General features: G+C 44.3%; 2 protein-coding genes across 3 annotated transcripts in view; one reads left to right on the top strand and one right to left on the bottom strand.

Moving 5' to 3' along the window:
- Positions 1 to 3,771, bottom strand: part of NFXL1 (nuclear transcription factor, X-box binding like 1) — an 87,565-nt gene extending 83,794 nt beyond the window's left edge. For both annotated transcript variants that reach the window (XM_044298863.1, XM_044298854.1), the window contains exon 1: positions 3,640 to 3,771. The gene's annotated coding sequence lies outside the window, so the exon portion shown is untranslated. The remainder of the gene's footprint in view (positions 1 to 3,639) is intronic.
- Positions 3,772 to 3,876: 105 nt separating this feature from the next.
- On the top strand, positions 3,877 to 15,413 carry LOC122937710. Its single transcript, XM_044292739.1, has 2 exons — positions 3,877 to 3,940; positions 12,936 to 15,413. The coding sequence occupies exon 2, from the start codon at positions 12,937 to 12,939 to the stop codon at positions 15,319 to 15,321; it is 2,385 nt and encodes a 794-aa protein (XP_044148674.1). The 5' UTR covers positions 3,877 to 3,940; position 12,936; the 3' UTR covers positions 15,322 to 15,413.
- The last annotated feature ends 5,202 nt before the right edge of the window (positions 15,414 to 20,615 follow it).

The raw sequence follows: 20,615 nt of genomic DNA on the forward strand, positions 1-20,615 counted from the left end.
ATGTTCAACCCTTTAAATAGGCCTTGAGAGATGACTCGGGTATTAAATAAGCCAGGATCTCATCTGCAGACAGCTGTTTCCGGGTGATTGCCCCTCATCAGTGCAGAGCAAAGCATACTGGCTTAACTGGGTGAGAGGCCTAAGTCAGGATTTGGGGGGTACCATCTCTCCTTGGGGAGTCAATCACCCCTAAACAGCTGTCTGCAGATGAGGTGCTGGCCTATGTAATATCCGAGTCATGTCTCAAGGCCTATTTAAAGGGTTAAACATTGACTTCTAGGATAGCTGCCTTACATCTGGTGGCCTCAGAGGCAGAGCTTGTTAAGAGCTCATTTACATCCCTTTCTTCCCAAAACTCCAGAAGAGCATGTATGGCCTATAAGTCTCCTCATGCCGACTAAGGCGCTCTCTCCACAAGGAGAGTTAGTTCCCCCCTAAATCGTAACTTGGGCTCTCACCCAGTTAAGCCAGTACTCTCTGCTCTGCACTGACGAGGGGCAATCACCCCAAAACAGCTATCTGCAGATGATATATTTATTATCCAAGTCATGTCTCAAGGACAATTTAAAGGGTCGACACAGACTCATAGGATTGCTGCTTTACATCTGGTGGCCTCAGAGGCAGAGCTTGTTAAGAGCTCATTTAGGCTACTTTCACACTAGCGTTCGTCGGTCCGCTCGTGAGCTCCGTTTGAAGGGGCTCACGAGCGGACCCGAACGCAGCCGTCCAGCCCTGATGCAGTCTGAATGGAGCGGATCCGCTCAGACTGCATCAGTCTGGCGGCGTTCAGCCTCCGCTCCGCTCGCCTCCGCACGGACAGGCGGACAGCTGAACGCTGCTTGCAGCGTTCGGGTGTCCGCCTGGCCGTGCGGAGGCGTGCGGATCCGTCCAGACTTACAATGTAATTCAATGGGGACGGATCCGTTTGAAGATGCCACAATATGGCTCAATCTTCAGGTGGATCCGTCCCCCATTGACTTTACATTGAAAGTCTGGACGGATCCGTACAAGGCTATTTTCACACTTAGCTTTTATATGCTAAAAATAATGCAGACGGATCCGTTCTGAACGGAGCCTCCGTCTGCATTATTATGATCGGATCCGTTCAGAATGGATCCGATCGAACGCTAGTGTGAAAGTAGCCTTACATCGCTTTCTTCCTAGAATTCCAGAAGAGCATGTATGGCCTATAAGTCTCCTCAAGCCAACTAAGGGCTCTTTCACACCTGCGTTCTTTTCTTCCGGAATAGAGTTCCGTCGTCGGGGCTCTATGCCGGAAGAATCCTGATCAGGATTATCCTAATGCATTCTGAATGGAGTGAAATCCGTTCAGGATGTCTTCAGTTCCGGAACGGAACGTTTTTTGGCCGGAGAAAATACCGCAGCATGCTGCGCTTTTTGCTCCGGCCAAAAATCCTAAAGACTTGTCGCAAGGCCGGATCTGGAATTAATGCCCATTGAAAGGCATTGATCCGGATCCGGCCTTAAGCTAAACGTTGTTTCGGCGCATTGCCGGATACGACGTTTAGCTTTTTCTGAATGGTTACCATGGCTGCCGGGACGCTAAAGTCCTGGCAGCCATGGTAAAGTGTAGTGGGGAGCAGCATACTTACCGTCCGTGCGGCTCCCGTGCGCTCCAGAGTGACGTCAGGGCGCCCCACGCGCATGGATGACGTGATCAAATGGCACGTCATCCATGCGCATGGGGCGCTCTGACGTCATTCTGGAGCGCCCCGGGAGCCGCACGGACTGTAAGTATGCCGCTCCCCCGCTCCCCACTACTACTATGGCAACCAGGACTTTAATAGCGTCCTGGCTGCCATAGTAACACTGAAAGCATTTTGAAGACGGATCCGTCTTCAAATGCTTTCAGTACACTTGCGTTTTTCCGGATCCGGCGTGTAATTCCGGCAAGTGGAGTACACTCTGGATCCGGACAACGCAAGTGTGAAAGAGGCCTTAGGCGCTCTCTCCCCAAGGAGAAATAATACCCCGCCAAAATATGGATTGCACACGGAAGAAGTCCGTATTTTGCAGAGGCATGGTTTGCAGACCACAATACGGACACAGTTGTGTGCATGAGGATTAAGGGTGCTTTGACATTAGCGTTTTTCTTTTCCGGCATTGAGTTCCGTCCTAGGGGCTCTATACCGGAAAAGAACTGATCAGTTTTATCCTAATGCATTCTGAATGGAGAGAAATCCGTTCAGGATGCATCAGGATGTCTTCAGTTCAGTCTTTTTGACTGATCAGGCAAAAGATAAAACCGTGGACTTGCCTGAATGCCGGATTCGGCATTTTCCCCCATAGGAAATGTATTAGTGCCGGATCCGGCATTCAAAATACTGCAATGCAAGACGGAGAGAGACTAATCCGTTCTTGCAATGCATTTGTGAAACGGTTCCGTATCCGGATGCGTCTCACAAATGCTTTCAGTCACGACGGAACTGCTTGCCGGATCACACTGCTGCATGTGTGAAAATAGCCTAAGAATGTATTAATAATTTAGCTTTGGCCAAATCCTTCGAGGTATGTTCCACTTGAAGAACCTGCGGCAGAAGTCCTCAGGTTCCTGCAACAGTTTTGCATGTGGTGGATCTGCCTTCAACTGTAGTCCGGGGCTAATCCGTGTACAAACCGCACCAAGAAGGGTGTGTCCTTTCTTAACAGTTTGGAAATCTATGAAGAAATCATCCACGGCTGTATGGACAGCAAGAGGCCTTTCTAGCAAGTGAGTATTGTCCAAAGCAGAGAACGTCTAAGACAAAATAGAGTCCTATTCTGCATCCAGCATCGCATGGCAAGGAGTCTAGAAGTGGCTGGAGTATCGCATGATACAAATGACGGGTGCTCCGAGAAGCCCCTTGCACTGCAAGATCTGCAACATACTGTTTAGGGCACATGAACACAGCTCTATACCCAAAATCTCGGTGACAGGTACCCTTTAAGTTTGGAGTTGAAAGTTCGGGTTATCGAACAATCGCATTATGGATTCTGCTACCACGGACCATAATGGAATTTAGAATCCATAACGCGATTCTTCGATAACCCGAACTTTAGACGCCGATCTTAAAACACGAGTTCGATCAACACTAGTTATGTTTAGAGTTGAGCGAACTTGTGCTTTCAAGTTCGGCGTATCTAAGAATTCCGTAATGGACTCCGCTACCGCGGACCATAAGTTAGCGGAATCCATAACGGAATTCTCAGATAACGCAAACCTTGTACGCCGAACTTGAAAACAGAAGCTCGCTCATCGTCTGACTCCAGGGAACACACAGGACACATCCGATAAAAACAAATAGGTGCCAAGAAACAGCTGGTTCCTGGCTCCCAATGCACTGACAGCTCCAAGACAGTAATGAACCCCAAAACGTTGTCCACCTCAGTGCTGCCCCCTTCAGGAACCATCTGTGTCCTCTCCTGGTTGCCACATGTACACAATGGCCATGCAGCACGACTTACATGGGACATTATGTGAAGAAATGATGAATGAACCCGGGACCTGAAACCAGTTCTCCACATAATTCTATCAAATGTCATCTCCCATTTCCGCTGTCAGGCGCCACCTGTCAACATTACAGCGCCATACACCATGCAGGCTCTGTGCATAGCACCTGACACGTTATAGCCCCTTACCTGTCACTCCATAGAGAGCCAATAGCTGGGAATAAACGCTGAGAAACGGACAAGCTGTCTACCGTACGGCCTCCAACCAAACTGCGGCAGAGACCCAGATAAAACTACACTTCCCGGCATGCAATGCGTCCGCGGCGCCGTCTACTGCATTGGGATGCGAGGAACGTCTGGACTACAACTACCGGCGAGCATTGCTCCAAGCACTGGGCGATGACGTGGCCTGTAGGGAGAGCCGCTCCCGTCGTGCACCGGGGCGGTGTGTGGAGAACTGCTGTAAATCTCATGGTGGCGGCGACACCGAGTAAGTACAATGGCCGCAGTGGTGGGACTCCTGCGGGAAGCGTTACCGCAGATTTCCCTCTGGCAATGTGTACAGTGGTGTATAAACAATGTATGGGAGGCTCCAACCTGGGGGCAGAGTGGCATGAGTAGCAATTCCCTGATACACTGGGGGAGATTTATCACAACTGGTGTAAAGATAAAAATGGCTTAGTTGCCCATAGCAACCAATCAGATTCCTCCTTTTATTTTTCTGAGCTCCTTTGGAAAATGAAAGGTGGAATCTGATTGGTTGCTATGGGCAACTAAGCCAGTTTTTCTTTACACCAGTTTTGATAAAAGGAAGGAGGGATTCACATTCTGGCACCTGGGGGTGGAGGACACAAGGTGCATGCTGGGAGATGCAGTTGCCATAGCAACCATAAAATACCCGGAAGCTCTCGTGCAGGGGTTCGAATTTAATTAATAAAGCCCATGGTGCCCAAAGTTATCCCCGCATCATATGTCTCCCCATTAACTGTGCAGCCTAGTGTATGCCCTGTGTCTCTCAACTGGTGGAGTGACAGGAGGAGGAGGAGCAGGGTCACTAGTGGGGTGACAGGAGGAGGGGGGGCAGGGTTACTAGTGGGGCGACAGGAGGAAGGGGGGCCAGGGTCACTAGTGGAGTTGACAGGAGGAGGTGGAACAGGGTCACTAGGGGGGTGACAAGAGTATGAGGGGGGAGCAGGGTCACTAGTGGGGCGACAGGAGGAGGGGGAGCAGGGTCACTAGTGGGGCGACAGGAGGAGGGGGAGCAGGGTCACTAGTGGGGTGACAGGAGGAGGGGGGAGCAGGGTCACTAGTGGGGTGACAGGAGTAGGAGGGGGGGCAGGGTCACTAGTGGGGTGACAGGAGTAGGAGGTGGAGCAGGGTCACTAGTGGGGTGACAAAGTATGAGGGGGGAGCAGGGTCACTAGTGGGGCGACAGGAGGAGGGGGAGCAGGGTCACTAGTGGGGTGACAGGAGGAGGGGGGAGCAGGGTCACTAGTGGGGTGACAGGAGTAGGAGGTGGAGCAGGGTCACTAGTGGGGTGACAAAGTATGAGGGTGGAGCAGGGTCACTAGTGGGGTGACAAAGTATGAGGGTGGAGCAGGGTCACTAGTGGGGGCGACAGGAGGAGGGGGAGCAGAGAACTGGGAGACTGGACAGAACCATGATTGGGGGAGGGGGGAATCACTTGAAGACTGACAGGTCGTGCTGCTTTTCACGGCCGGGGGGGGGGGGGGGGGGTTACAGGACCGGGGGCAGCTCTTCTCTTAGACCAGTCACATGAGTCTGCGGCTCCTTATCTCTCCTGCGACCCTGTCATGTTTCTCAGGGTCCATGGGCAGCGTGCCCAGATCTCCTTACAACAGCCACCCCTGGAGCCGGCCCCTCCTTCTGCCAGCTCCCGCCGACTTCCCCTGTAGCAGGACCTGTATAGCTCTGGCGCACGTTATTGGTTATTTCAGGCACAGGCAGCATCGCTGTACTGATGAATGTGGGGGGAAAGTTTAAGCCGTATTGGTACGCCTTAGACGTTTTCCAGGGAGTAAAATTGCGTTATTGTGACCTCTGATTATGTGAGTACAGTTCATTAGAGTTGAAGTTGGACAGGAACACACAGCATTATAAATCATTATAATGCCGTAGGTCCATGTCATAGGAGTAGCATTCAGGACGGGAAATATACTGAGTGTGCTCGTGTGAAATTGGCCTTGGAGCTCATGGATGTTCTTTGCGGGAGATTTGCCTTCTCGTCCAGGAGGTCTCCCCTTTTTTCAGGGTTTCAGGAGAGTTGGTAAGTATGGAAATAGCAGATCAAGGACATAAGAAAAAAAATATATATTTAGAAAAAAAGTGGAGAACGATTGACAGTGATTGACCAGTCATGCTGGACGTGCGATCTCCTGCCTGATCCAACATGACCAATCACTTTCTTGGCAGAGGTTGGTCATGAAAAATCTTTCTGGTAACATTTTAACGTGATAAATAGCCAAAATATTTGCGTTTGGCCATTTCATACAATGTTCAGCTGAGGGTATGGCCAGCTTAAAGGGGTGTCTCATGATGAAGACCCTTGTCCATATGGACTGTTGGGACATGCTTGCCGTGGAGTGGTTCTTCCTCTCTGAAATGGAGACCCATGCTTGCAGACTTGAGCTGTCTTTTTTTTTTCCATTGATGGCCCCAACAGGGCCACATTCTAAAAGACAAATCCTTTAAAGGGGTTGTGCAGGGGGTTTAAATTCATGACCTATCCTCAGGATAGGTCATCAATATCGGATCGGCGAAGGTCCGACTCCCTGTACCCGAGGCTGCGATGCGCATACCATTCAAGTGAAGTTAGACGAGCACTGCAAGCGAGACATCAAACAGCTGATCGGCCCCCCGCCGATCTGATAGTGAGGGCCTATCCTGAGAATAGGTCAGTCATCAGTATAGCCCCCTCTGCACAACCCCTTTGATACTGCAGTCACATGTAAAGACATGGTAGTCACCAGTCTTCTCAGCATGGTGCTCACCTGCAGGGATAGTGGTAATTCATACATAAACCAGTCCCATTGGAGGCCAAAAAGACCTGGCGTCGTCCATATTGGGGAGGCAGGGGCTGCATAAACTTGGGCATGGAGTGGGAGTGAAATTGTGTGTGAGTCAATGCAGTGCACATTATGTGACCACCAATAAAATGGGCGTATCACAGCATGAGGGGTGAGGCCGGGTACACTGGGCTATAATAATATCACAGATTTCGGGTTGCGCTGGACATCGCTCCCTGTCCTCGTGTAGCCTCGGGCTGTGAGTTCCTCAGGCAGGCTTCTAGGAGTAAGGCCCAAGGCACACGACCACTGTGTTCTTACAGATTTTTCTATCCATTTTTAAAATGGACAAAACTAAGACCCATATAAATGAATGAGGCTATTCACAAATCTGGATTTTTCATGAATCCGTGTGCCCGACCCTAGAATCTCAACGCAGGTCTTATTCGTGTCCATTTTTGCGGATCGGAATCGCCCTTTCTGTTGATGGGAGTAAGGAAAAAATGCAATGCACCCAGAAGCTCTGTTTGTCAAGGATGCGGCTGTGAGCGTGAGCCTTAGTTATGGTCATTTCTCCTGTTTATACAGGTAACCATCAGAGACGTCCCTGTGTGCAAATGCACTCGAACTCACAGCAGCCTGGACTCTGCATCTTATATACCATAAGGAGCAATCTGCACGCCGCTAAAGAAGGGCGAGGGGTCAGTAGATTTGGATTTTGCTTTTATTAAGAACATTTTAATAGGGAAATACTGTTTAACTTTTAAACCTGGAAATTGACCCTTTTTTTAAAAAAAATCGCTTTTATTAATTTTTATTTAAAAAGCATAAATGTATACACCCTCTGATAACCGGGTGTCCAAAATAATAATAGGACAAGATGTTGCCCAGCTACCACCGTGAATTGGTGAAAGAAGAATAGATAACTAACAAGATAATTAAGGTATATATAAATTCCCAGAGAGAATCATCCCTAATACCCCTATTCATGTGCCCCACTCTCTACCCAACTCCCAACCTCAATAAAAAGTTACCAACGCCCTGGGAATTTATATATACCTTAATTATCTTGTTAGTTATCTATTCTTCTTTCACCAATTCACGTGGTAGCTGGGCAACATCTTGTCCTATTATTATTTTGGACACCCGGTTATCAGAGGGTGTATACATTTATGCTTTTTAAATAAAAATTAATAAAAGCGATTTAAAAAAAAAAAAAAAAAGGGTCCATTTCCAGGTTTAAAATTCACTTATACGGACACTTATACCAATTGTATATTTAATTCTACAATTAATTTTTTAAATACTGTTTAACTCCTTTGCGCAAATAAATATAACTGTATGTTATCAGTGCGTATGGAGTGTGGCTCAGAACCGGCTGCATCGGCCAGGAGCGGAGACATCTCTGAGCCTGGTGGGTTAACCCCTCAGATGCCACTGTCATTAGCGACCATGGTATGTGAGCGGTAGGACAAAGGAAGGGCCCTCCCTCACTCCTCCAGTCACCTCCCCCATTTGCAGGGGGCAAAGCGATTCTCTTGGCAGCTGGGGGCCTTGTGAAGGTTCCCAGGCCGGCCATCTTAGGACTCCTATTACAATAGAATAAGGTGTAAGTTATTCGTGAGGCAAAAATATAAAAAATTGCCAGGTCCAGACTAATAAAATGCCATGTTCTTTATCCCGCACGGTGCCAGATCTGAGGGCGGCTTAAAGGGGTTGTCCAATCTCCCCCGTTCCCATTGTAGCAAAGGGCAGCTACGCAAACAGCATAGCAGAACAAGCTACACTGCCTCAGTAACTCCAGGGCAGCCCCTTTAAAGTAGAGACAGAGACCCTTATTCCTTCATTGTATCACTTACTGGATGTCTTTCTGTGGTTTCCATAAAATCACATTTTATCACCCACAGCGGGCCCTGGCTGCAGTCCTCCATGCTGCTGCTTTCCCCCAGTGCACAGTATAGAGAAAAAGCCCTCAGCGAGCGGGAGAGCCCTCAGCGAGCGAACACAAGGATCCAGTGCTCAGCGTGATTTTATGAGGACTACAGCAAAGCATCCAGTAAGTGATAGACTTATGGAATAAGGATTTTTTTTTAGTTTTAGTACTTTAGTACAATGAAACACTTAAAAAAAATATATACAATTCTGTCCTTCCTTTTTAGCTCCACCATGTCCTGGCAGCCCTGATTTTTCTCTGTTCTCTTCATCCTGTCCATCCCTGTGTACATTACTACAAGACCGCGCTCATCACCGTTACACTAGGTTAGTTGACATAAAGCGTAAGGCAACTAGAGTAGCTACAAATAAACTATACTGACAACACAAGCGCCGCCGCCTCGGGCTACTTTCACACTAGCGTCCAGGAGATCCGGCAGGCTGTTGCGCACAGCGGTATTTGCCCTGCCTATTCTCAGCATATTTGCTGGGTTTCAGCCGGATTTTCTCCGGTCCCTGTTAGTGTGGCCGGACAGCATCCATGTAGCTTCCGGCAATGCCGGATCTCACAAACGCTAGTGTGAAACTAGCCTAATTCGTACAAGAGCTAGGTCACATAACCTTTCCGAGCTCACATTACAAAAATACAAGATCAAATGTCTTTTTCTTTTTCCCCCTCTCTGAACAGATTCAGTTTCCATTGGCTCAAAGAAATCATTGTGTAAAAAGGGTAGGTTTGCGTTATTTTTTTATTTTTATTTTTTTTTAGGGGGGGAGGTGGGTTGGATTTCTTTTTTCTCTTTTAACCTTTCACTGCCAAGGATATGTATAGTATGTCATGACTTGAAGTGCTTGCTGTGGAGGACGGGGATACAGGAACATTTTGGTGTTGTGATTTCCCTAGTATTTTCTTTTTTTTAACTGTAGTATGCCATGGCCAGGTGTTTTAGTAAAATATTTGGTTTGTGCGTCTTTTTTTTTATAGGGTCAGTGATGTTTTTAGCTTAATGCAGTTTTCTAGCATTTTTTGGGGTCAGTGTTGTTTTTATGTTAAATGTAGCATGCTGTAGGTATGGGCAGTTTCCTTCATAGAAATGTGAAAAATATGTTGTTTTTTTTCCCTCTGCAGAGTTGCATATTTAATCCCCCCTGCTTATAATCAGGACACTTGTTTTCTCCGTGGCTGAAATGAAATGTGGATAGTTGTTGAAACTTCTGATTTAGACATTTTTGTAAATCTATGTCCATATAGACATAAGTATTTTTTGGTTTTATTTTATTTATTTTTCCTGATGACAGACCACTGAAAGACATGTTAATATCTGCATTGTGCAAACTGAAACACAAGGACGAGCCTTTCAGAATATAGTCACCAAAAGCCTGCGCTGTACTTGGCAGTCCCGTAGATGTGAATGGAGTGGCGGTCACGTATACGCACCACTACTCCATTCTCAACAGGCATCAGCGACACTTGCGGACCCCCTTCTTGTGATCAGCACCAGTGGTCACACACTTATTCCCTCCCCTGATAGGGGATAAGTGTTTTTAGTGGCAAACCCTTTAAGCTGGAAATTTAAAAAAGAGTAACCTATAAAATACAGGGTTAGATGCCTTGAATAGTAAGTGCGCTACCAAAATCTTTACATTTCCTGAAAGCAGACAGCCATGTCCACCTTCATGTGAGTTTTTGACAAACAGGAAACATTTCAAAAACTCCCATCCAAGCAGATGTTTAAACACAAAAACAATGTAAAAAATCATATACTGTATATACCACAAGTGTGTGCATCAGCCAGAGCGTGTGTTCTCAGAAACACTGAAACCCAAGGCCATGGATTATTTTTCCGTCATCCATAAATGTGTTAAAGGGAACCTGTCACCTGCAAAACGCATGTAAAACCGACCACAGTACCTTACAGGATCCCCCAGTGTGTTGCTAATCATGTTTTTCTTTCCTCTTTGTGTTTCTTCATACGTCGGTTGGCGCTGTCTCCGAGCCAGGCTTGAAGTCAAGGGGGCAGCGGCCTCCTTGCTTCAAGTAAAGCTAAGCCCTCCCCTTAGCCCTCCTCTCTACAATTAGATGGATGTGATGCCGGGATCGCACTCTTCTAGCGCATGCGCGGTACGCTGCCTGACTCGGAGACAGCGCCAACCAACATTAAAACAGCGTTTTTAACAAGTATGAAGAAACACAATGAGGAAAGAAAAACATGATTAGCAACACACTGGGGGATACTGTAAGGTACTGTGGTCAGTTTTATATGCGTTTTGCAGGTGACAGGTTCCCTTTAAAGCAAACAGTGACTATAAGCAAAAATTGTGTGACAACTAATTTGCAACAAAAATTTGTACTTTAGCACAGTCCGTATGCAAAGCAAAATAAAATCTGCTATAAACTGTAAGATGTGAGAAGTTGCAATGCAAAATATTGGGTGTTATACAATTCTAATAAAAAATTATAAACACCTAATATAATGCAATAACTAAGTCTTGATTTCGGACGGTCTGTGTGGTGCAAGTGTTTGGCGCAGATTATATGATACCGCTGGAATACGTCTGCATCAATCAGACAGCATATTTGCTCTCCGATTGTCACATATGGATTTATTTTCTAGAAGTGAGTAATAAGGTGAGTGCTGGTATCACCCCTCATCACCTACATAGGCTGGTTATTGACACCACAACCCAGGCATTTACCATAATTCAGATCATGGCAGCAAATAAGTTGTACTGGCCCTATCCTGCTGACCGCTTCTCTAGCCATACCTGTTACACCTTCCAGTAATAGTGAGAACACTTAGCGCTAGAGAGGTAGATCTAATACATTTCTGACAGATGGAAAAGTGAGAAAAGACAATGAGGCAGATTTTCTAATAGTGTCGCACATTGCACTAAGAAATCACAGTCTTAGTTCTTTTCCGGCATAGAGTTCCATCCTCGGGGCTCTATACTGGAAAAGAACTGATCAGGCATATCCCCATGCATTCTGAATGGAGAGTAATCCGTCCAGGATGCATCAGGATGTCTTCAGTTCAGTCGTTTTGACTGATCAGGCAAAAGAGAAAACCGCAGCATGCTACGGTTTTCTCTCCGGCGAAAAAAACGGAAGACTTGCCTGAACGCCGGATCCAGCATTTTTTTCCATAGGAATGTATTAGTGCCGGATCCGGCATTCGGAATGCCGGATCCGTCGTTCCGGCATGCGCATGCGCAGATCGGTAAAAAATTTGAAAAAATGTTCAAGACGGATCCGTCAGTCCGCATGACAAGTGGAGAGACGGATCCGTCCTTGCAATGCATTTGTGAGACGGATCCACATCCGGATCCGTCTCACAAATGCTTTCAGTCAGCGGCGGATCCGGCGGGCAGTTCCGATGACGCAAGTGTGAAAGTACCCTTAATATTAGACACATTTGTTGTTCTGGTGCATGGACCTTTTGTAAATTTGGAGTATCATGAGTCCTGAACCAGATTTATGCTACAATTCCATTTGTGTGCCAAAATGTGTCAAGTCTAAGCTTCCTCCACCCATAAGTTGGCGTAGTTTCACTCTAGAAAATGCACAAAATGTTGGCGCACAAAGCTGCATTTAGGCCACACCCTTTCCCTGCAAAGCCACGCCCCTTTCTCATGGGGCCACAACCCTTGTCAGATTTGGCATAAAATGCTTACAAAAGAGTGTAAAACAGTAAATGTGATGCAAATCATGTACTTATTGGTGTTAACCACTGACTGTCGCCATAAATGATTGTTTTCAATTTAGTTTGGGGGGGTGAATAATCAAATTCATACCCAGAATAGTACAAATGAAGATGTCAAATCATTCCGAGCAGAAATCCCGCTATGAGAAAGCAGCCCTCATATTCAGGGCATAGCTCTGGCAACCCCGTCCACTTGCCAATGATTGACAGCTCTCTCCCTATACACAGTAATGGCAGGATAGCCAGTCATCAGCAGTAGTTACATTACTTAAAAATGACTTTAATCACACCCGTAAGAGAGACCGTGCTGAATCGGCAATGGCATCATAAAGGTGGTGACAGACTGTCTTTAAAGCGGCTGGTATCTTTATAATCATGTATTGTAACTGTGACTAAAGCAGTAATATGTAGATTAGCTTTTTGAGCAGATCTTAGTGTGGTGAAGCTATAGTATGTAATGTATATGATATGTACAGTATATGCTAGGACACAGCTCTAACCTCAGCATGTCTAGCCCTGTCAATCAAGGGAAGGGGGTGGGGGGGAGTGTGCAAAGGGGTGTCACAAAGCAGTGCTCAAAGGATTCAGTCCTGCCTCCTGGTGCTCCAACTTGCTCATTTGCATACGAGTAAAAAAGCTGACTTCTCTGCCACTACAGACAAAAGAATGGTATAGTTTTAATCATCATGATGAGCCCTACCAGGGCTGATCCTGGTGACAGAATTTATAGTGTCTGGTATAGCTACACCAATGTGATTCTAGAGCACATTAACCCATTTAATAGCTTTTATAATATATTGGTGTGTTTTTTTTCCTTTGCTTACAGAATGCCAGCGTGCATGGTGAAGGGATGCCCCTCTGGTGGACGACATCATGAAGAAGGTGTTACTCTACACGTGTTTCCTAAAAACAAAGAGATGATCAAACGTTGGCTAGCACAAACAGGCCAAAATTTTGGCGATCTAGATGAATTTGCAGAGAAGGTGCTTGAAGGAAAAAAATCTGACAAATATCGAATGTGCTCTAAACATTTTTCTCCAGGCTCGTATCTCGTTGCTGAAGGATGGAGAAAGGCTTTAAGAAAAGATGCTGTCCCCACCATCTTTGATATCATTCCATCACCTGCACTCCCAGCCTTTCAAAAGCGACCATTCAAGAGACAAAGACTTGAAGATTCAGTCACCCCAATGTTGATGACTGTGTATGAAGATCCAGGGCCTTCTGATGGCTTTTGTTACCATTGCGGGCAAAGGATTATGGCTGATACAACAATGAGATCTATTGGCGTGTTAACTGATTTCTATGTTGGAAGGAGAGATTGCTTTACACAGACGGATCCCAAAATGGGTTGCAGAAATATGTCTACTGAAACAAAATTCAAAAAGTATCACAAGAGAGTACAGTGTAGGATGAGAGCAAAACCTACTAACTTTTCACCAGTGCCTCTTGAAAACTGTGAAGATGAAGGGTCACCTGTGTTACAGTATATTGTCCCATCAAATGAATATCAAACCCAAAACTCAGATGCCGAAAGTGAGCAAACAGATGAGAGCGAACCCGAGAAATTAACTAGGGTAGTTTCTCCAACACCAAGTGTCCTTCAGTTTAAACAGGAAAGTCCTTTGCCAAGGCAAGTCTCTACCGCTTCATCAATGAATATGGATTCCATCCATTTCAGTAGAAATCACGAATTTGACTCCAATGTCCATGTTTTCAAAGAGTCTTCCACAGAGACTAAAGAAATGCATGATTATGATCCAGATCTTAGTGAAGCAACCCTTGTTTCTGACTGTCCTGACCGTGGTGATCTTGTAAAGGAACTCAAATTCATTGTATTTGAAAGCTGCCTTGATGCCCTTATCTATAAAGTACCTTGTCAATATCAAGGGCAGTGTTGGAAACCAATAAGCAAAATAGAGAAAAAAAGTATTGGCTCTTTTATAAGCATATATGTAACCTGTGTAGACCAACATTGTTATTGTCTATGGGAAAGCCAACCCAAAATTGGGCATATGCCAGCAGGGAATCTCCTTCTGTCTTCTGCAATACTATGCAGTGGGACGTCTTTTGCAAAAGCACAACATTTATTCAATTTGTTGGGACTTTTGAACGTTAATAAACTCACATACTCCAAGAACCAGGTACAATTTTTATTTCCCACTATAAATCAACAGTGGGAAGAAGAGCAAAGAAGAAACTTTCAAATGGTGGCAGCCGATCCTGTTTGTTTGGCCGGTGATAGCAAATGTTATCTCCTTAGTGACAGCACTAAATACTGCGTGTACGCTATGATGGATGTACAATCTAAAAAGGTCCTTGGTTTTCATATTGAGCAAGCATGGGCAGGAGTGTCATCTTTTGCATTGGAAAAAATAGCCTGCAAGAAAGTCCTTCAGAACCTTCTTGATCAAAAGTTGCATGTGAAGGTATTATGCACAGGCCGTCACATGGGCATCAGAAAAATGATAAAAGAGGAATTCTCTTCTATCATTCATAAAGTGGATGCTTGGCAATTGGCCAAGTCCGTGGGTAACAAAGTGGCATGTGCAAGTCGTAAAAAAAATTGTTCAGCATTAACCTCTTGGGTCAGCTCCGTCAAGTCACACCTTTGGTGGTGCACTAGTACCTGCGACGGGCAACCAGATGTCTTAGTGCAGAAATGGAATTCTCTGCTGCATCATGTTGTGGACACCCATTCATGGCAAGCAGAGAAAGGATATGAACGTTGTCACCATGATCACATTCCCGAGGCTGTCCGTCAACGTAGGAAATGGCTCTGTAAGGGTGGCAAAGCACACAACTCCCTTAAGACATTAGTGCTCAATAAGAAGCTTCAGCAAGACCTCAGGCACGTGTCTAATTTCTGCAGTAGTGCCGAGCTTGAGGGTTATCATGGTGCTATGTCCAAATACCAACCCAAAAGAGATCCTTTTTTTGTCGAAGACCTAGTGGCAAGAACCCAGTTAGCTGTATTGGATCACAACAACAACTTTAGACGTGTACAGGCCATGGTGAGACACGAAACAAAGATGTGTCATCCTTTGTTCAAACCAAGGATTTACACTGTGGAGAACAATGCACGCAAACAGTGGTATCAGAGAGCTCTGTATGAGGCGAGCAACCATGAATTTTTATTTGCTATTATGAGAGAAGTCCTAGGGTTTGCAAGTCGAAATCGACATACCGACTTTCCCGTAATGATCAGAACTTAATTTCATTGCATGCATGAAAAAAGCCAAATCAGTCAAGTATGTGTTGTAAACACTAACTGTTTTATACTTTTCCATAAACCTTTTAAAATGTTCCTCTGTGATATGCACTTTTTATTTCTATATTTTGTTCGTTGGATTTAACAAGGTTTAAAATACACTTATTTTGACTTTTTTACGTTGTAACTAGAATTTATTTCAGTTGGTTAAAAAAAAAAGTTATTTAACTAATAAACCAACTTGTGTTTTTTTTTTTTTTTTTTTTTTTTTTTTTTTGTGTGTGTGCCTTTTGTATTATTTGGAAGGGCATTGTTTAGCTGGTTAGTCTGTCCGATTATTTATTCTTACCAAACAACTCCCAGGGCAGTCAGTAGGGCATATACCAAGGGTTGTACAGATATCTGGACATTCAGAGCATCTTCATTTTTGAAAAAAGAACTTTAATCCTTTATGCAAATTAACTAGTTCATTTCAGTAATTTTTGAACAGAAAGGAGAATTTTGGGTGTGGCAGACATTCCATAATTTACAATTCATAGAGCTAATTCTGGAATTATCAAAATGTATATTTTTATTCTGATGTTTTAAAAATTGTTTATAACGTGGTGGTGCCAAGCATCTAAAAATACTATGTCAGGATAAAACGGGAGACTGCTGGGGGCACGCTATATAATTTATATGGGCCCAGAGGTGTTTCATGACGGTATAAACCAATGTTCTTTCCCACACTGAGGTGCAGCATGAAGTTACGATATTGTTATTCAATGTACTATCACTAACTAAGCTATAGCCTGGGTATAGATTTTGGTTCCCCAGACTGGTGTTGGCCTGAGGGGATATCCGATATCAGGTGAGACAGCAGTGATGCTGGCGAAGGACACAGGTGAATATTAGCTTTTTTTTTTTTTTTTTTTTTTTTTTTTTGGTGTGCGCCAACTTTAGGGGACATTACGTCACAGGAGGACATATTACTATATAGCAGAGGTCCACAATGTTTTCTGGTTGGGGGCCACATTGTCAGACTGAGCTTTGATAAGGTCCGAAAATAAAATTTTAAGGGATTTTAACAACTGAAATACTGTATTTATGGCATATTGTACATACAGTACATACCATTAATGTTTAGTTACAGTTCCAGGATTCCCATCTAATGGGAGAATACACGAAAGATACATTTGTGTAGCCACAAGACATAGACATACATGTCTGTTACCAGATGGTTGGGTGCCGTAAACAAAGGTATCAAGGGCCGCAGGTTGTGCACCCCTGCTATATAGGGACAATCTGGGGGCAAATTACTATGTGGTGGCAGTGTGAGGGACGTTGCCATTGGGGAGGAATTGTAGGGGCATTTCTATTACATGGGCATATTAGGGAAGATTATTTTTGGGGACACTATACAGGCATTATTATCTGGAGAACAATATGGGGGTGTGGTGTTATTATTATTATTATAACTGGGGGTACTCTAGGGGGCAATATAATTGCTGTAGACACTATAGGGACATTTGGGATCATTTATCAAACTGGTGTAAAGTAGAACTGGCTTAGTTTTCCATCGCAACCAATCAGATTCCACCTTTCTTTTTTCACAGCTCCTTTGAAAAGTGGAATCTGATTGGTTGCTATAGGCAACTAAGCCATTTCTACTTTACACCAGTTTGATAAATTACCTCAGCTATGTCTACTGCGGTCGCTGTTTTTTCAGCAGTATAGTTCCTGGGACATTGGGGAGCACAGTATTGGGAGTGGCAGCAGGATGACATTGTCTGGACACCAGGATGGGGAGGTTGATGGAAAAATTGAGAAATCGAACGTGACTATGTAGAGATGAGATGTGGCTTAAAGAATTAGTCATGGTGGTCTGGGTCAAATGGAGGAGGAAAGAGAAGGTCTACATGACAGATGTCACTGGTTGTAAGAGTTATGTGGTGCTGTATTCTCCTATATGTAGAGCTGGCTCACTACTGAGACCTGCGTCTCATCTTCTCCAAGTCTTTTTTATTATAATTTATATGTATTTTAAATTTGGCAACTAAAAATGTAATTTGGCTCCCACATTTAGGAGCCAGTGGTTCCTGGGTATTTTTTATTTTTTTTGTCTGGAGCACTGATCCTGTTATAGCCCTAACAGGGCGTTGAGTCTTCATCCTGAAAAGTACAGCCCATCACGCGCACACGACGCAAATTCGATCCATTCTGTCATTTAGATTTTGTCAGAAGTAGGGGTTCACTTTTGCTTTTACACCTTCTCAAAGCTTCTGCCTTAGATTTGTTGCCACATCCCATAGAGTACTAGCTAATAGCTTGTGTGTGCGCATACACATACCTGTTTTAATGTTAGAAGATTCTTGGTCTTTGGTGTCCATCCTAGTGGACACTGAGGGTAAAAATACTCAGTCCACCTCATAGAAAGTAAGCTCATCAAATGAAGATGTCTCCTCAAAACTCTGCTCTCAGTGTTGTCTACTTTCTTGGGCTTTGACACAATGGATGAGCTTCCCAAGAGACTGGAAGCCAAATGACTGTTTATGTGCTTGCTACCTTATCTCCCTACTGCTTATTAGTGGTATCTTAAAGGGGTTGTCCAAGTTATGAAAAAAAATAAAAATATAGCACTGTAAATCTGATGGGCAGCAATATATAACTAAGGGTACTTTCACACTAGTATTATTCTTTTCTGGCATTGAGTTCCATCCTAGGAGCTCAATACTGGAAAAGAACTGTTTTATCCTAATGCATTCTGAATGGAGAGAAATCCATTCAGGATGCATCAGTTCAGTCTTTTTGCCATTTCAGGACAGAGAAAATACCGCAGCATGCGGTTTTATCTTCGTCCAAATAGATTGAACACATGCCAGATCCAGCATTAATTTACATTGAAGTGTATTAGTGCCGGATCCGGCATTATTTGTCCCGGCAAAACGGATCCGGCTTTCCGGTCTGCGCATAAAAAAAAAAAAAATGTATACCGTTTCCGTTTTTCCGGATGACCTGCCTGCTGGAATCCTCTGCCGCAAGTGTGAAAGTACCCTAAGCTAAGCAAGTTTTAGGGAAAAAAAATTATATTTTTCCCTTGTTCTCTTCTGGCCTATCTGCAATAACAACAATCTCTGAAGTTTTCCTCATGAATATTTGTGCCCCTCCCCCTGCTTTGCAAAGGGAGTGAATGAGTGCTGCCCTGAGTGTCATGTCTGACTGCTGGGATACTCAGCAGCATGGTGTACGTTTAGAACTACAAGTCCCAGCTGTACAATGACACTACTGATACACACAGAATCTTCCCCCTACATGTTCTTGTGCAATGCTCTGCAGAACTCCTCTAGTCTGTCAGCTCCTGTGCCCAGCATTTGTATCCTCGCTCACTGCAGCTACTCAGTAAAGCCTTCAGCCCTGAATCTATGCTGCTGAAGGAGATAAAGTTTCCTGAATTATCCAGGGAGAGAGCAGACGGCAGGGCATGGCCAGCAGAGTGATGTCTGGTGTACAGACACATATCTGCTCTCTCAGGATTGTGCACAAAACATCATCAGAGCAGGGAGAGAAGCTGACATCACAGGTCATGTGACCCTCAGTGAAATCTGAGAAAGCAGCAACCGCAGATAAAGTAAGCGCAAGGTAAAGCCTTTACATTTGATTAGTTAGAAACCTAAAAATAACTCGGACAACCCCTTTAATAGCCGAAGATGCCTTTTATTATTCAGTCATATCGCTTTTCCACATAGTTGTGTGGAAGCTAGTTTATTCCTGTGTTTCCAGAATCCATTGTAAAACATTTGATGGCAGTGGTATTGAACCAGATTAGATATGTTTATTAAATTTGTAGCAATTTCCCTGAATGGGTGTCTACCTCTGGAACTTGACCCCCATATCCAGGGAACAGACCGAATACATGAAAGCAATTAGTTTGTGGCACTTTGCAAGCTATTCTTTTTGTGATGCTGAAAACTTTTTGATTGGTGCTGGTGTGGATTTGAAGACTGCACTTATCAGAACCAAGTAGTCCTCGGATCTTCAAGTAAATGTTAGAAGTAGCATGCTTGCATTGCAGTGCTTTACCTGCTGCTTCAGTCTAATGGAGACACAGGACCCACGTTGTTATGATCAATGGGGGTCCCAGTGGTCAGGCCACCACAGTCATAGTTACACCCAATCCAATTATCCAACAGGTTTTCCAATCGAGTGCATAGAGGTTAACTTGTTTTAACCAGAATATCCCTTTAAATATAGAGCAAATAATTTAATGAAGCATACAGTCAGGTCCATAAATATTGGGACATCGACACAATTCTAATATTTCTGGCTCTATACACCACCACAATGGATTTGAAGTGAAACGAACAAGATGTGCTTTAACTGCAGACTGTCAGCGTTAATTTGAGGGTATTTACATCCTAATCTTGTGAACGGTGTAGGAATTACAACAGTTTGCATATGTGCCACCCACTTGTTAAGGAACCAAAAGTAATGGGATTCACTGTAGTAAGGAACGCTATAGGGATTAGATAAAACTAATACTTTATTAAATTTGCAAAAATCCTGGAATAAGGCCTTTTCAGGATTTGTGTGGTCAGGGAGACGATCGCGAATAACTTTAAAACATTATGGGCCCTACTAGATAAAGGTGGAGTGCAGTTCCCAGATATACGGAAATATAACTTAGCCAGTCTCTTTCACCATTGTAGAGATTGGCTGCCTCAGACATCCCATTATTCGAACATACTATTAGAGGAGGAATTAGCCAAAGGATGGGATTTGGGAGCCCTATTGCATTCCAAACTAGCTTTACTGCATCCAGATATAAAGACGTCTGTGGTGATCAGAGATACTATAGTGACGTGGAAAGAGGTGAGAAAGAGGTTTGGATTGTTGTTTTTGGCATCTAAACACATGTTACTTTGGAAACACCCAGAATTTGTTATGGGGAAGACCAATAAGTTGTTTCAAATATGGAAATCCAGAGGTATATATTCCTTACAGCACTTAATCCATGAAAAAGAACCCGGTTATATGTCCTTAAGGGAGTTACAAGACAGATCTAGCTTACCTCTGGGGCAAACTTAGCAATATTACCAAATCATATCCTTCTGTAAAGAAAGATTAAGAGATGTTCAACAGGAATATGCCTCTAATTGTTCTGACATTTTACTAAGACAACAAGACCATAAAATCTCACTCTCGGATATCTATAAATCATTATGGGAAAGGGAAAACAGGAAACTCATCTATAGTGATGGCCTGGCGGTCGGTTTACGGCGAACTTCACGCCCGCCATATTCTTTTTCATTGTGAAGAACT

The sequence above is a fragment of the Bufo gargarizans genome, chromosome 1, assembly GCF_014858855.1.
Source record: "Bufo gargarizans isolate SCDJY-AF-19 chromosome 1, ASM1485885v1, whole genome shotgun sequence".
NCBI lineage: Eukaryota > Metazoa > Chordata > Amphibia > Anura > Bufonidae > Bufo > Bufo gargarizans.